The sequence below is a fragment of the Microtus pennsylvanicus genome, chromosome 2 (genome assembly GCF_037038515.1).
Source record: "Microtus pennsylvanicus isolate mMicPen1 chromosome 2, mMicPen1.hap1, whole genome shotgun sequence".
Classification (NCBI taxonomy): domain Eukaryota; kingdom Metazoa; phylum Chordata; class Mammalia; order Rodentia; family Cricetidae; genus Microtus; species Microtus pennsylvanicus.
Window position 1 is genome coordinate 81,296,237 of NC_134580.1, and position 15,207 is coordinate 81,311,443.

General features: G+C 38.8%; 1 protein-coding gene across 1 annotated transcript in view; it reads left to right on the forward strand.

The window, feature by feature from the left end:
• Nucleotides 1–15,207, forward strand: part of Cstf3 (cleavage stimulation factor subunit 3) — an 86,518-nt gene that overhangs the window by 50,918 nt on the left and 20,393 nt on the right. Inside the window, exons 4-12 of the mRNA XM_075961593.1 lie at nt 6,158–6,190; nt 8,121–8,218; nt 8,958–9,024; nt 9,159–9,193; nt 9,275–9,401; nt 10,642–10,719; nt 11,903–12,065; nt 14,097–14,206; nt 14,888–15,004. Coding sequence (XP_075817708.1) covers nt 6,158–6,190; nt 8,121–8,218; nt 8,958–9,024; nt 9,159–9,193; nt 9,275–9,401; nt 10,642–10,719; nt 11,903–12,065; nt 14,097–14,206; nt 14,888–15,004 — 828 coding nt within the window. The remainder of the gene's footprint in view (nt 1–6,157; nt 6,191–8,120; nt 8,219–8,957; nt 9,025–9,158; nt 9,194–9,274; nt 9,402–10,641; nt 10,720–11,902; nt 12,066–14,096; nt 14,207–14,887; nt 15,005–15,207) is intronic.

A 15,207-nucleotide genomic window follows, 5' to 3' on the forward strand; every position in this document is an offset into this window, starting at 1 on the left:
TAAAGAAATGGCTCAGTGGTTAAGGGTATTTATTTATTCTTGTACAGGACTTGAGTTTGATTCCCAGCACTCGCAACAGGAAGCTCACAACTGCCTGGAACTCCAGTCTTAAGGACTCAACACCTCTGACTTCCTTGGTCATGTACACAGAAACACATACATTCACCGTGTGTGTGTGTGTGTGTGTGTGTGTGTGTGTGTGAGAGAGAGAGAGAGAGAGAGAGAGAGTTAGTTTAGATCCCCAAGAGAGAGAGAGAGAGAGAGAGAGAGAGAGAGAGAGAGAGAGAGAGAGAGAGAGTGTTAGTTTAGATCCCCAATAACCACATAAAAGCTGAGTACATCCTATCTATAATCCTAAGCAAAGACGGGTGATAGATCCCTGGAGCTAATCAGTGAGCTCTAAGAACAGGGTCAAAACCAGGACGGTGTGCTAGAGCAACCTGCAGGCAGCCCCATTGCCTGGCCTCTGCCTGTAGGCTACTGACACTGAAGTGGGTAGTGGCACAGTAAAAAAAAAAAGAAAGAAAGAAAGAAAAAGTGCTTTGTTGTCAAGCCTGATGATCTGAGTTTGACCTCATTGTTGTGGATATTAGTACGCTGCGTGAAAATGCATTGCTGTGATACATTTGTATATTGGTTTAAAAAGTAAGCTGAAGGGCCAATAGCTAGAAAGAGGTTAAGCAAGACTTTTGGGGACAGAGAGGGCAGAGTCACCAGACAGGTAAGAAACAGGAAGTGCAAAATGAAAGAGAGGTAATGCCATGTAACATAATCTAAATTAAAATAAATGGGTAATATAAGTTTTAAGAGCTAGTGGGACAAGCCTAAACTAAAGCCAAGCATTTGTAATAATAATTCCCCATGTCATGATTTGGGGGTTGGTGGTCCAAGAAAGTAGGGGTGGAAGGAGAGGAGAGACTCCCACAAGTTATTCTCTGACCTCCACATGCGCATACACACACACACGAATATGTTCTCATATACAAATAAATAATGAGAGTATATCTGTTATGGTGTTTTTGTCAAGATTGGTTTATTAGAGGAATTCTCAATATTCGTTTGTTGAATTATGATTGACAGTGACTATGATTAATTTTACATTAATCAAAAGTATATTTTTATGCATATATTTGTTATGGTAATACCAATTAAAGAAATAATCAACTAGCAGTGGTGGCACACACCTTTAATCCCAGCACTGGGGAGACAGAGGTAGGTAGATCTCTGTGTTCCAGGACAGCCAGGTTACACAGAGACACACTGTCTTGGGGAAAGAAAGAATTCAGGAGATAGGACCAATTTTTGTAGGGAAACTACATAAATTATGTATGGGCCTTTTGAGGACAAAATCCTTTATTACTGAGTGCTATGACAACTGTTTAACCACCTTATTATTTTTGATCATGGTTTCATAAAGATGAATTATGTTACATACAGTACTGACACCCATTTATCATGATCTGATGGAAATCCCTCTTAATTAGCTAGTGTAGCTAGTTCATTTTATATGGGTGCACATAATCCATGCTATGAGGCATCATAATTTATTATACTATTTAAATTGTGGGCATTTATTTTGCACTTATTTATGTTTACAATAGCCCTGTACAAACACTTTGTGTACCCTGCTACTTTTGTTTCTTTGGGATGGATCTTAGGACTGGAATTGTTGAGTCTCTTTTCTTTTAATTGAGCTAGAGTCTCGTGTGTCCCAAGCTGGGTTCAAACTTGCCATGTGGCCAAGGATAGCTTTAAATTTCTGATCACCCTGCCTACACTTGTCAAATGCTGAGGTGTGCAGGGCGGTGGTGGCACACGCCATTAATCCCAGCATTCGGGAGGCAGAGGCAGGAGAATCTCTCTGAGTTCTAGGCCAGCCTGGTCTACAAGAGCTAGTGCCAGGACAGGCTCCAAAGCTACAGAGAAACCCTGTCTCGAAAAACTAAAAACAAAAAAAAAAAACATGCTGAGGTGACAAGCATGAGCCACCATATCTGATTTATGTGGTGTTGAGAATCAAACCCAGGGCTTCATACTACTGCTAGTCAAGCACTCTACCAACTGAGCTATGAACAACTTAGGTCTTGTATTGTTTTTCTTTTAATGGCTGTTACCAGTGTTTTTTCCATAAAGGGTATGTCTTGCTTGGTCCACTAGTGTATAATTTTTCCTTGTATGTCTTTGATAGTATTAACCCCTTTTTTCTATTTTCGTTTGCTTGTTTTATTTTTGTTTGTTTTTTGAGACAGGATCTGTCTACGTAGCCCTGGCTGTCCTGGAGCTCATTATATAGGTCAGGCTGACCTCCAACTCACAGAGATCCTTCAGTCTCTGCCTTCTGAGTGCTGGGATTTAAGGTGCACACCACCAAGCACTGCTTCATACTCTTTTAAAGTTTTACCATTCTGGTGAATGTAAATTGATATGTAGGCTCTTGGTTTATCTTTCTCACTTGGAAGTTTGTACATACTGCCTTATGGTTTTTAACTTTGCGTCTGTTGGGAGTTATATGTTCATCTTCTTGGGTAGTTTGGACAATGAGTAATTTGGTTTTTCTGACCACTTGGAAGACCTGTAAGTAATTTCATCTGCATATAGGGAGCTGGTGAGTTAAACTTCCCCTCTTCACACTCACCTGCAACCCCACTCTCCAGTGATCAGATGTGTGTCCTCCGGTTTCATGGATGTCAAAGAGTATTTGCATAGAGGATAGGGAAAAAGACCAAGAAGCTGTTCATTGCTTTTCTACCCCAGAAGAAAGTTAACACCAGCTTGCCTTCTTTTTTTTTTTTTAAGATTAATTTTCGTTTTATGTTTATGGGTATTTTGCCTTAATATATCTATTAACTGTCTGGAAACAGTGTCCATGGAGGACAGAAGGTGTCAGATCCTCTGGCACTAGAGTTACTGTGGGCTGTCTTGTGGGTGCTGGGACAAGTTCTCTGCAAGAGCAGTAATTGCCTTCAACTGCTGCTGCGTACATTGGCCTTTAAGAAACAAAAGCAAACCTGAACCAAAAAGGCAGACTAAGTCCTTCCTACCAAAGCCTGCATTCTTGGTTGCTTGGTAAAGAACTAACAGCCTGCTTGCTGTCTCTATCTGCTCCTCCATAGTCAGAGGAGTCAGCTTCTCTGCCAGCACAGGTCTATGAAGCAGAAAACAACCAAAGTGTAGCAACAGGGAGAATATAAACTAAAACTGACACAGGCTCCCAACCAAACAGCTACTAGAAGAGGAGAGTTGGGAAAAATAAGTTTAACACAAGATTCAAAATGCATTATTGATTGGTGCAAACCTGGTGCCAGAAATCATTAATTTGTTAACCAAATACAGTATCATTACTTAAATTGAAGTAGAATGGTCATGCACAGACTTAATTACCTGGAAAATCTAGCAGATAAACTTTAAGTAAAAAAAGTAAAAAAAATGTTTTGAGCCTATAACCAGAAGACCCTAAGTGTAGAAAGAAAAAGGAACAATGGAAAACAGACCATAATTTTAAAAGTTATTGTTTTGTCATTTTTTTGTTTTTGCTTTTGCTTTTTGACAGGATTTCACTATGTAGCCCTGGCTGTCCTGGAACTTGCTCTGTAGACCAGGTTGACCTCAAACTCAGAGATCTACCTTTCTCTGCCTCCCAAGTGCTGGAATTAAAGATGTGCGCCACCATGCCCAACCCAAAAAGAAAAGAAATTTGAGTGAAAAAAAAAACCTTAAATTTACAGGTTCACAACCACTTTTGAGTTAGAGTTAACACCCACTTTATGAGATGAAGCCCATACCAGGCAAAGAACCTGAGTAGATGGGTCATGGGCCTCTGGAAGAAACCTACTAAAATTATTCTTCTAATGAACATAGCAATAAAATGATTCCAAATGACACACTGCTATCTACATAGAGCAGAGCATCACTCAACCTACACCAGAGAAGTTACCATACCTGGAGAGATTTTGGAATGCCCAGTCCTGAATGGGATGTCTTTATTGGACCTCTTCCCTCAAAGCTCAGGGATCCAAATGGAAGAAGGGGCAGAAGGTTGTAAGAGCTGGAGTGCTGGATGATTTTAAGGAAACATCATTTTTCAGACACAGCAGTGCAAATGCACATATGATCTCACAAAGATAAGCCTACAAAAGCTCAAGCCTGACAAAATCCCAGCACAGGAGAAGTGGGCACAAAGTCCCATCCCAAACTAAGAAGCTGTTTGCAAATGATAGGTGCTGGGAGAGGGGTGACGATGTAGGTGTATCAACCACACTTCAGGGCAAGCCCCATAGTCAGGAGTAATTGGCCAGCACAATCAGGCTCCTTGGTTTTCAGTGGCTTTTTGTTTGTTTGTTTGTTTGTTTGTTTTTAAGAGAGAAAATAGGAAGTTTGGGAAAGGATGGTAGGGAGGATACTGGAAGAGTTTGGAGATGGGAAAGAATAAGGCCCACGCCTTTAGTCCCAGACCCCTGAAGGCAGAGGCAGGTGAATTTCTGTGAGTTCAAAACTGGCCAATCTATGCAGTGTTCCAGGAAAGCTGGAGCTATATAGTGAGACTGTGTCTCAAAAAAAGATAATATTCTAGGAGTTTTTTGCACAGTCCTGATCAACAGCTCAAAAGAGGGCTTCTCATGCCTGTTTGGGGGTTTATGTTTGATTGTCCAAGAGACTCCCAAAATATAGGCTATTGTTTAAAACACCATGCACTTCAGGCACAGGGCCCAAAGTACCCTGAGCTGGATATAACCTAAAATCTGTTTCCCTAGGACTATCTTTCATGGTATTGGGTGCCATGTAAGCTTCCAGAGGAGGGAACAACCAACACTGCTACCCAGCTGTGATGCTTATGAACCACAACCATGACCAGCATGGCACAATAACCCTAATGATACAGTAGTGGCATGCAAACATTGGCAGTAACTAACAGCTCTCTAATTGGACTTTCCGTATTCAACAATACGGAAATTATACCTGGTATTGGAAACCTAGCCAGTACATCGGGCTAGTGAATTCATGGATCCTGGAGGAGAACCTATAGCCTCTACTTTACTAAACCAGCATAATCAATCCCTAACTACATTCTAAAGTTTTGTCCATAAAGCCACAGAGAAGTGCAGTCCTTGCCCCTTGTCAAGGAAAATTCTCTTTGCATTACAGAAAACTATAACCAATCAAATGTGAAGCTCAGTCCCAACTGGTACATCTCCAGTACCTTAGACTCAGGGGTAATTGTGGAAGAAAGGATGGAAAGATTGTAAAAGCCAGAGGAATAGGGTGTTTTGCTGTAAAATGTGTCTCTTAGGAAAGTCAGAAACCACACCCATTAAGTCTCACCAACAGCAGCTAACGGGGAGTATACCAGTAGATATGCTAATGTGGAAAGGAGACCACTCAGGAGGCCTCAGCCTTACACAAAGAACTGCAGACAACCAAGGAACACTGAGAGCAGGCAGATAGTCTTCCCCAGGGAGGAGCACACCAATTGGTTATCCAGTATCAAATGGTCAGTCCTGAAAACATACAAGTTTCATCATACAGACTGAGCAAGTTGTGTTTATGTATTAGGAATACATGTAATATATGTATGTGTATAACAATAATGAAAAAGAGGCCATGAATTTGAAAGCAAGAAAGTATATACAGAAGGGTTTGGAGATATAAAAGAGAAGGGAAGAAATGATGTAATTATGTATATGTATATATACAGTATGAAATTCTCAAAGAATAAATTCTAAAGAATTACAAGTTTAAAGAGTATGTGGTGGTGACACATACCTTTAATCCCAGCACTGGGCTGGGAGGCAGAGGTAGGCAGATTTAAGAGTCTGAGGCTAGCCTGGGCTACAGAGCAGGTTCCAGGACAGCCAGCTCTACATAGGGAAAACTTATCTCAAAAAAAAAAGAAGGTTGGGGCATGCTTAATTTTAAGCAGAAATTAGTGGTAGTGATAATAGTAATTGACGGGTAATAAGTGATTACTTGGAAACCAGTTCTCAACTGAAAGTTCTAGATCACATGTGTGCACCACTCTATTTGACTTATTTGGTTTTTTTGAAGGAAAAATTTGTAAGATTGGTTAAAACAATGGTCAAATTAGTAAAAAAAAAAATGGTATGTTGATACTGTTAAAAGAAGTAACATTAACTCTATGTTTTCCTTTGTTTCTCTTCAGATTAAAGCTAAAAATTATGACAAGGTTGAAAAGGTAAGTTCTCTTAAATATATTTTGAAATATAAGAGTTTCTATATGACTAATATGGTAAATAAATATAGTAAAACAATTTTAAGTTATTGACTCCAGTTATAAGCTTCACTTAGAAACTTAACTATTCCTTAGCTTTCAGGAAATATAAATTAAAGCTACTTTGAAATTCTAATTCATTCCTGTCAGATGGCTAACACCAAGAAAAAGATGTCAATAAATCCTGTTGAAAATGAGAAAAAGAGGGGCTGGAGAGATGGCTCAATGGTTAAGAGCACTGTCTGCTCTTCCAGAGGTCCTGAGTTCAATTCCCAGCAACCACATGGTGGCTCCAAACCATCTGTAAAGAGATCTGGTGCCCTCCTCTGGTGTGTGGGTATAAATGGAGGCATAAAGTTGTCTATATAATAAATAAATCTTTAAAAATAAATAAATAATTAGAAAATGAGAAAAGAGAATTGTTAAGTACCATTGTTAGTGGGGTGTAAAGTAGTGCAGCCCTGTGGAAATCAGTATGGAGGTTTCTCAAAGAATGAGAAGCAGGAGCCAGGACTGCTGATCAGTCTCCAGCAGTGCATATAAAAGCCAGACACTGAACTGGGCGATGGTGGCAGAAGCAAATGGATCTCTGTGAGTTTGAGGTCTATAGAGAGAGTTCCAGGACAGGCTCCAAAACTACACCAAGAAAGCCTGTCTCGAAAAAACAAAAAAACAGACATTGTAATGCACACCTGCAATCCCAGCCTTTGGGAAGTGGAAGCAGAATCAGAAAGTCATTTGTTAGTACATAGCCTGGGTAACATGATCTCAAACAGCAGCAAGGTATGTAGTATATAAGTTTTAATCTTATCATGTGGGTCTCTGAGTTTGAGGCTAACCTATTCTACATAGGGAGTTCCTGAACAGCCAGGGATACATAGTGAGACTCTGACTCAGAAACAAATAAATATCTATTATGTGACCCAGCTATATCACATTTGGGCATATACTCAAAGGACTCTGAATCCTACAATAAAGACATATGCACATCCATGTTTATTGCTGTACTGTTCACAGCAGAAAAAGTGGAACCAGCTTAGATGTCCATCAACAGATGAATGAATAAAGAAAATACAGTACATATACATAGCGAAATCATTACATTTGCAAGAAAGTAGATGAAACTAGATATCACATGTTAAAAAAAATAAACCAGACTCATTTTTCTTTCATGGGGATTCTAGATATGGTTGTGTGGGCAGGTGTGTATGAGAAAGGGAGAATTAGAAAGGGGCCGAGAGAAAGGAAAAAGGAAAAAGAAAAGTAAGTGTGTGGCATCCACTGGCCATGAGAGCAGAGGGGAGCTATTGAGAGGAAGGGAACCAACAGGAATACCGGGAGATGGGGAGGGATGAGGGACCAGTGTCAACAATAGCAAAATATGAAAATGCCTCAATGAAATTCCTTTCATATGCTAATTTAAACTGAAGAAAAGTTTAGAAAAGAAAAATGATTATATTTGTTTACTTATTTACTTATGGTTCTGAGGAGAAGAAAATGACTATACTTGACAAATTCATAAGCATAATTTTAATTGTCTAAACTGAAAGGAGGGGATTGCATTTGCCTTTTACAAAAATTTTAAAGAGCCTTTTATTCTATGTGCATAAGTGTTTTTGCCTGCGTGTGTGTACATACTATATACACACATTTGTACACCATATGCATGTCTGGTGCCCACAGAAGTGGGCATCTGAACCCTGGAACTAGAGTTACAAAGGTTATGAGCAAACCTAGGCCCTCAGTCAGTGCTCTTAACCACAGAGCCATCTCTCTATTTATAAGAAAAGTAATTTCTGAAAAGACCTGACTTTGTTTTTTAATATGCTATTTCATTTATGCAAATATGAAATTGATTTAACTGGATGCTGATACTATTTTCTTACATTTAAAGCTATTTCAAAGATGCCTTATGAAGGTTTTGCACATTGATTTATGGAAGTGTTATCTTTCATACGTCAGAGAAACCAAGGGTAAACTGCCAAGTTACAAGTAAGTAAAATCATGGTCTTCAGAATGCATGTGGAAGCCAGGTGGTGGTGGTGCACACCTTTTATCCGAGTGCCAGGAAACCGAGGCAAGTGGATCTCTGGGAGTTTGAGGCCAGCCTAGTCTACAGATTGAGTTTCAGGACAGGCAGGGTTACACAGAAAAACTGTAGTGTGTGTGTGTGTGTGTGTGTGTGCACGCGCGCGCGCGCGAGCGTGTTGGGGGTTGGATGTTGTCTCTAGACACACATTTTTACATGACTCATACTATCTCTTGTCTCTGAGTGACAGATGGGAAGAAACCTAAGTATTTGAAAAGTCAGAATTCTCCAAGAAATCAGGAAAAGTGCAAGAAACTTCTTAATGCTTGTCCCAGCACCATTCTTGGCAAGTTATATGGTATAAGTTATGTGTACCACTTAAGATGTCCAAGGCAGCTGCTTGGTAGTTAGTTGCCCACTATGACTCCTGCCTGCCTATCTTCACCAACTCCAACCTGATGTTCTCTGATGCATTTTGACAACAGTTTAGGTTTGGTTTTGGTTTTTGATTTTTTTCTTTGTAGCTCGAGTAGTAGGGGTACTATATAGCCTAGGCTGGCCTTGAATTTGCTGTTGCCCAGACTGGCCTTTAGGGTAATGCTCCTGCCTCAGCTTCCTGTGTCAATAACTTCTTGGGAAGTCATGAACCACCATACCCAGCTGATAACAAGTTTTTAAAACTATCTTTTATTTTCATTTCAGAGAAAAAATGGCTCAAGCTTATGACTTTGCACTGGATAAAATTGGAATGGAAATTATGTCTTATCAGGTAGAGTTCATAGTTTTAAATATATGGAAATATAGTTCAGAGGTAGAGTACTTACGCGGTGTGCAGGAGACGTGGGTATGTGCTAAAATGTGAAAATAATCAAAAATATATTAATGTTTTGTTTTATTTCTTAGATTTGGGTGGATTACATCAATTTCTTAAAAGGCGTGTAAGTATTGCTTTCATTTTTAATATATAAACAATTGATTTGGCTATAATACAATTAATGGTATTTCTTACCCAACTTCAGGGAAGCTGTCGGGTCTTACGCAGAAAACCAGAGAATAACTGCAGTCCGAAGAGTTTATCAACGAGGTTGTGTTAATCCAATGATCAACATTGAACAACTTTGGAGAGACTACAACAAGTACGAAGAGGTAAATAAAGCCGGAGTTTATTACAAACTCAACATTTTCCTTTTTTGTTTGTTTGTTTGTTTGGTTGGTTTTGGTTTGTTTTTGAGAGAGGGTTTCTCTCCATAACAGCCTTCACTATCCTGGAACACCCTCTGTAGACCAGGCTGTCCTTGAACTCACAGAGATCCGCCTGCCCCTGCCTCCCTAGTGCTGGGATTAAAGGCATGTGCCACCACTGCCCAGCTCAAACTGGTCATTTTAATTAAATTTAGGGAATGTAGCCTTCTAGTCCGGTGCCTGAATGTTAGTGTTACACAGTGTGTCCTCCTGCTATTTGGATTTATTTTGCTGCACTATGGATTAAACCCTGAGTTTTATTCATCTGAGGGAATTGCCCTATGATGGAGCTATATACTCCTAGACACATTGTTTTATGTTGATTCCAATAAATAATTTATATTTTTATAGTTCTGCAGTAACATTAATGTGCAAGTATTTCTGTGATATATTGGTTTCAAATCCTTTTGATCCCTACCAAGAAAGGTACAGCTGGGTAGGTCTATTTGCAGTTTTTTAAAGAAATCTCTGTATTAACATTTGAATTAATTTATGCTCCCACCAGTAGTGTATAATTGTTCCTTTTGTCCACATCCTTGAGAGCAGTTATGATTTGTTTGCTTAATGACTGCTTTGACTAGATAAGATAGAATCTCATGATTTCATGTCTACTACAGAGCTACAGTAGATCAGGCTGTCTCAAATTCAAAGAGATTTGCCTGTCTCTGCTTTCCAAGTACTGGGATTAAAAGCGAACACCACCACCGGCTAAAAATTTTTTATAATTTTAATTTTCCTGTTGTGATTTATGTTACAGTGTATTTCTGAGTGTGTGTGTATGTGTGTTTTAATTTTTGCTTGTGTATGTATCGATATTTTGACTACATGAATGTCTTATACACTGCTTATATGTCTGGTGCTCCAAGAGACCTGAAGAAGCATTGGATTCTCTGGAACTGGAGTTACAGATAGTTATGAGCTACCATGTGGGTGTTGGGAATCAAACCCAAGTGTTTTTAGCTACTAAAGCCATCATGCGTGCTGGTCAAATTTTTTCCCCTAGGCCTAATATATAGTTTAGTGATAGAGTGTTTGTCTAGTTGCCTTGTATGCAGGAGACTATGGGTTTAGTCTGCAGAACTGTTAAGGAAAAAAAAAGGAAAGAAAAGAAAAAGCAATTAATAATAATAATTTTTTTCTTCAGGGTATCAATATTCATTTAGCTAAAAAAATGATTGAAGATCGGAGTAGAGACTACATGAATGCTCGACGTGTAGCAAAGGTATGAAATTCTATCAGGCTACTTAATTTAATGTTCTAAATCATGAAAATAATTAGCAAGTTTTCCTATCTGATGTTACTCTTGATATTTTCAATTTTGTCTTTTTGGAGATAGGATCTATAGCAATGGCTGTCCTGGAACTCATTAAGCAAACCAGGCTGGCCTCATACTTAAAGGAATCAATTTGCCTCTGTCTCTTGAGTGTTAGAATTAAAGGCTTGGCAAAATGATATAGTTAAATTGAAATAACATGTTATATTTGGAAGAATTTTTTTACCTTTGTTTGTTGGGGGGTGTTACTGGGCATCACTAACCCAGTGTGTGTATTTGTTACAGGGCATCATCCAACCTGGGGATTCACAGAAGTGTTCTAATACTGAGTTACATCCCAGTCATAAAAGTTCTTTTTTTGTGTTTGTTTCTGAAATAGAGTCTAGCTATATAGTTCTGATTGACCTGATACTATATAGCTCAGCTGCCCTCAAATTAGTGGCATTCTTTCTGTATCATCTTCCCAAGTGCTACAATTATAGACTGGAGCTTCCAGGCCTAGGCAGAAATATTTTTCAAAGCAGAGAAGTTTTACATAGAATTATTGAATTAGTTGATATCCTTCCTCCATATTTGCTTATCTGAATATTGTGTTACTCTGTATTCAGAGTGTGGTTATAAAATAACATAGCTCTCTGGGACAGATTTTGTGCTGTGTACATCATACCTTTCTGTTCATTGGAAAAATAGCCAAATAGTACAAACTATTAGCTTCTCCAAAGGTGGCAATAACAATACTCCCGAACCTCCACTTGTGTTATATCTTACCCCATCCATCCTGCAGAGGGACCCTCCTACATTGCCTGTAGAGATAGCCCCTGGGTGTTCTATTCACCATTCCTAGGAATCTGGTTTCGGTTGCTAACACTCTGTTATGTCTTTCCTTACTTTGGGCTTTTGTTTTGTTGTTTTTGGATGTTGTTTGATTTCTGCCTTTTGAGACAGTGTCTCATGTAGTCCAGGTTGGCTTCAAACTCACTATGTATCTGAAGATAACCTTGAATTCTAAAATCATATTAACTAAGTGATATTAGATATAGGAGAGTAAACATTTTAAACAAAGTATTTTAGACTGCCCCTCATATATCTGAGTTGTTCTAGGCTCATCAAAAATCTGTAAATGTTTGCTTAGGAATATGAGACAGTAATGAAAGGCTTAGATCGCAATGCTCCGTCAGTGCCTCCTCAGAACACCCCTCAAGAAGCTCAGCAAGTAGACATGTGGAAGAAGTACATCCAGTGGGAGAAGAGTAACCCCCTCCGTACTGAGGACCAGACCCTTATAACAAAAAGAGGTAACAAGAGTAACCCTCGTGGGCCTCCTACTACATGTATCTTGGACTGTTTGATTTTAACCTCATGGATTGCCTCAAACCCTACTCCTGCTTCTCCTATCCACCACTTCAGGCTCTTACTATCTTAGCTTTCTGAGTCACAGGTACGACCATGCCCTAATGAGGCTTTGCTTTTTATTCCTAAATCTTTGTTTTTCCACTTGTGGTTTTTCATTCAAAATCATGTCTATAGATCTATTTTCATGTTCACCTACCCCTTGTTTTATTATATCTAATCTGCTGTTGAGTTGATATAGCAAATTATTCATTTTATGTACTATAAATTTTAGTTCTATGAATTTCCATTTAATTTTTTTTTTAATTTTAGTTTTTTTTAATTTTAGTTTTTCAAGACAGTTTCCCAGTAGCTATGAAGCCAGTCCTGTAACTTGCTCTGTAGATCCTCAAACTCAAAGAGATTCGCCTGCTTCTGCTTTCCAAGTGCTGGGCTTAAAGGCGGACACCACCACTACCTGGCTAAAATTTTTTATAATTTTAATTTTTCTGTTACAATTTATGTGTTACAGTGTATTTCTAAGTGTGTGTGTGTGTGTGTGTTTTAATTTTTGCTTGTGTGTATTACTTATTGTTCATTTGGACACTATGGATCTCACTGTTGCCCCTTACCCAATCTACTTTAATTTCTGCAGTACAACTTTATTCTGAAGTACAACTTAATGTTCAGTTTTTTGCTGTTTTTTTTGCAGGGGTGTTTTATTTTACTTTACTTATATAACATATGTATATGACAACATGCACACATGGAGATAAAGAAGTAGCAGGGATTGAACCCAAGGCCTTGTGCATTTGTACATGCTTAGCATATGCTCTATCACAGAAATAGAACTTCTGTCTTCAGTTTACAATTTTTAATTTCAGAAGCGTTAGACTTCTACTAACTACTGTTACTACTGGCTTGCAATTTCACTGAATTCTTCAATTTTGTAGGCTCATTCACCTGCAGGGCTTTTTAAATACTGTTTCTTTGTTTACATCTATTTTGGGGCAGCGGGGATAAACCTAGAACCACATGCATGGCAGACAAGAACTTTACCAGAGTCACATCCTTGGTAACCTCTGCCAATGTCTACCCACCCTCTCCTCTGTCCCAGTTACTTCTCACTGACCAGCTCTGCCCCTTTGGTCTCCAGATGCCAGTCACTCAGTAAAGTCACTTAGCTTTCTTTCTTTGTGTGTGTGTGTGTGTGTGTGTGTGTGTGTGTGTGTGTACATGTATGACAGTCAGAGGAGTGGTTTTTTGAGACAGTTTTGCTGTGGGACAAATGATCTTGTACCCTGTAAAGATTTGTCTGTTGTATTGGTTTAATAAAATGCTGATTGGCCAGTAGCCAGGCAGGAAGTATAGGCGGGGCAACCAGAACAGGAGAATTCTGGGAAGAGGAAAGGCTGAGTCTGCAGAGGAAGCAACATGAGAATGCCTCGCTGATAAAGGTACCAAGCCATGTGGCTAACACAGACAAGAATTTTGGGTTACTGTAAGATGTAAGAATTAGGTAATAAGAAAGCCTGAGCTGCTAGGCCAGCCAGTTTATAATTAATGTAGATCTCTGTGTGTTTCTTTGGGACTAAATGGCTGCAGAACTGGGCAGGACATACTCTGTGTATCAGTCCTAGCTGTCCTAGAATTAGCTCTTGTAGACCAGACTGGCCTCAAACTCACAGAACTCTGCCTAGCTCTGCCTCCTGAGTGCTGAAATTAAAGGCATGTGCCACCTGGTACCATAGCCTTTGTCCTTCTTGACTGTTGGAAGTTTTGTTCACTTTTGCACTGCTGGTGCCTTTCTCTCCTTCCAGCATCTAGTTGTCCCAGGAGAAGTGGACAAATCAGCCCTGGAGGTTACTGCTTTATTTCAAATCATCATTCATTGTTAAAGACCACGTCTGAGTCTAATAGTCTCATGTGTGCTTGTAGTGATATTGTTGTTAGTTCTTTTTATCTTAATTGAGTTTTTTGTGCTTGTCTTCCCTTAGTTATGTTTGCTTATGAACAGTGCCTGCTTGTTCTGGGCCATCACCCTGATATTTGGTACGAAGCTGCCCAGTATCTGGAGCAGTCAAGTAAGCTGCTTGCGGAAAAAGGGGTGCGTATCCTTCCCCACCCTCCTTCCTTTTGTTTCTTTGCTCTAGCAATAAGATCTACTGGAAAAATTATAACACCAATTTTAGTAATAAAGTATAAATTTTGTCTAGGTTTAAACAAACATACATACACATACACCATGCATAACATTAAATAGCAGAAGGGGAGCTATTTGGGAAGTGGGGAGGAGAGACTAGACGAGATAGTGGTATACTCTCAGGAAAATACAGTGGTGGATGTGTGTGTGTGTGTGTGTGTCTATATAAATGAAAATGTCATAATAAAACTCATTCTATTTGCTAAATTTATTAAAAGTTTATATATAAAAAGTATATGGTGAAAATTTTAATCTTATATCAATATGAACTTTAGTAAAATATGCTTGCTTTTAAAACTGTTCAAAGTGCTGTATCATTTAAAGAACTTGAATGGTTCTCCTATAGTTTAGAGTGATGGGGGCTGGAATGCATGACTGGGTAGTAGAGGCTCCTGGGCTCAAGCCCTAGAAACTCTTCATTGACCAGAGCAGGAAGAATACTTGATATTTTTTTCTTAAATGCAGATGTATATTTGGGTTTGTTTGTTTGTTTGTTTAGTAAGTACATTATAAAGTGGATACTGTCTCATTTTTACTTTCAACTACATTAAAGTTTTTGAGGATGTACTTTGTTTTTCCTCTTAGGATATGAACAATGCCAAATTATTTAGTGATGAAGCTGCTAATATATATGAAAGAGCCATAAGCACTTTATTAAAGAAGAACATGCTCCTTTATTTTGCATATGCAGATTATGAAGAGGTGAGAAGAGTCAGAAGGTTTGGAACTATGCGCGCGATTATAATATATATATAATACTGGGATTACATCTAGTGCTTACAATTTTACTGCACGACTAAAATTTTTTTTTATTCTAGCTTCTTTTGCTTTTGTGGCCAGAAATGATAACCATAAACAGTTGTTAGTCTCAAGTTCATAAAAGTTTATGTGCAATATAGGTGTCA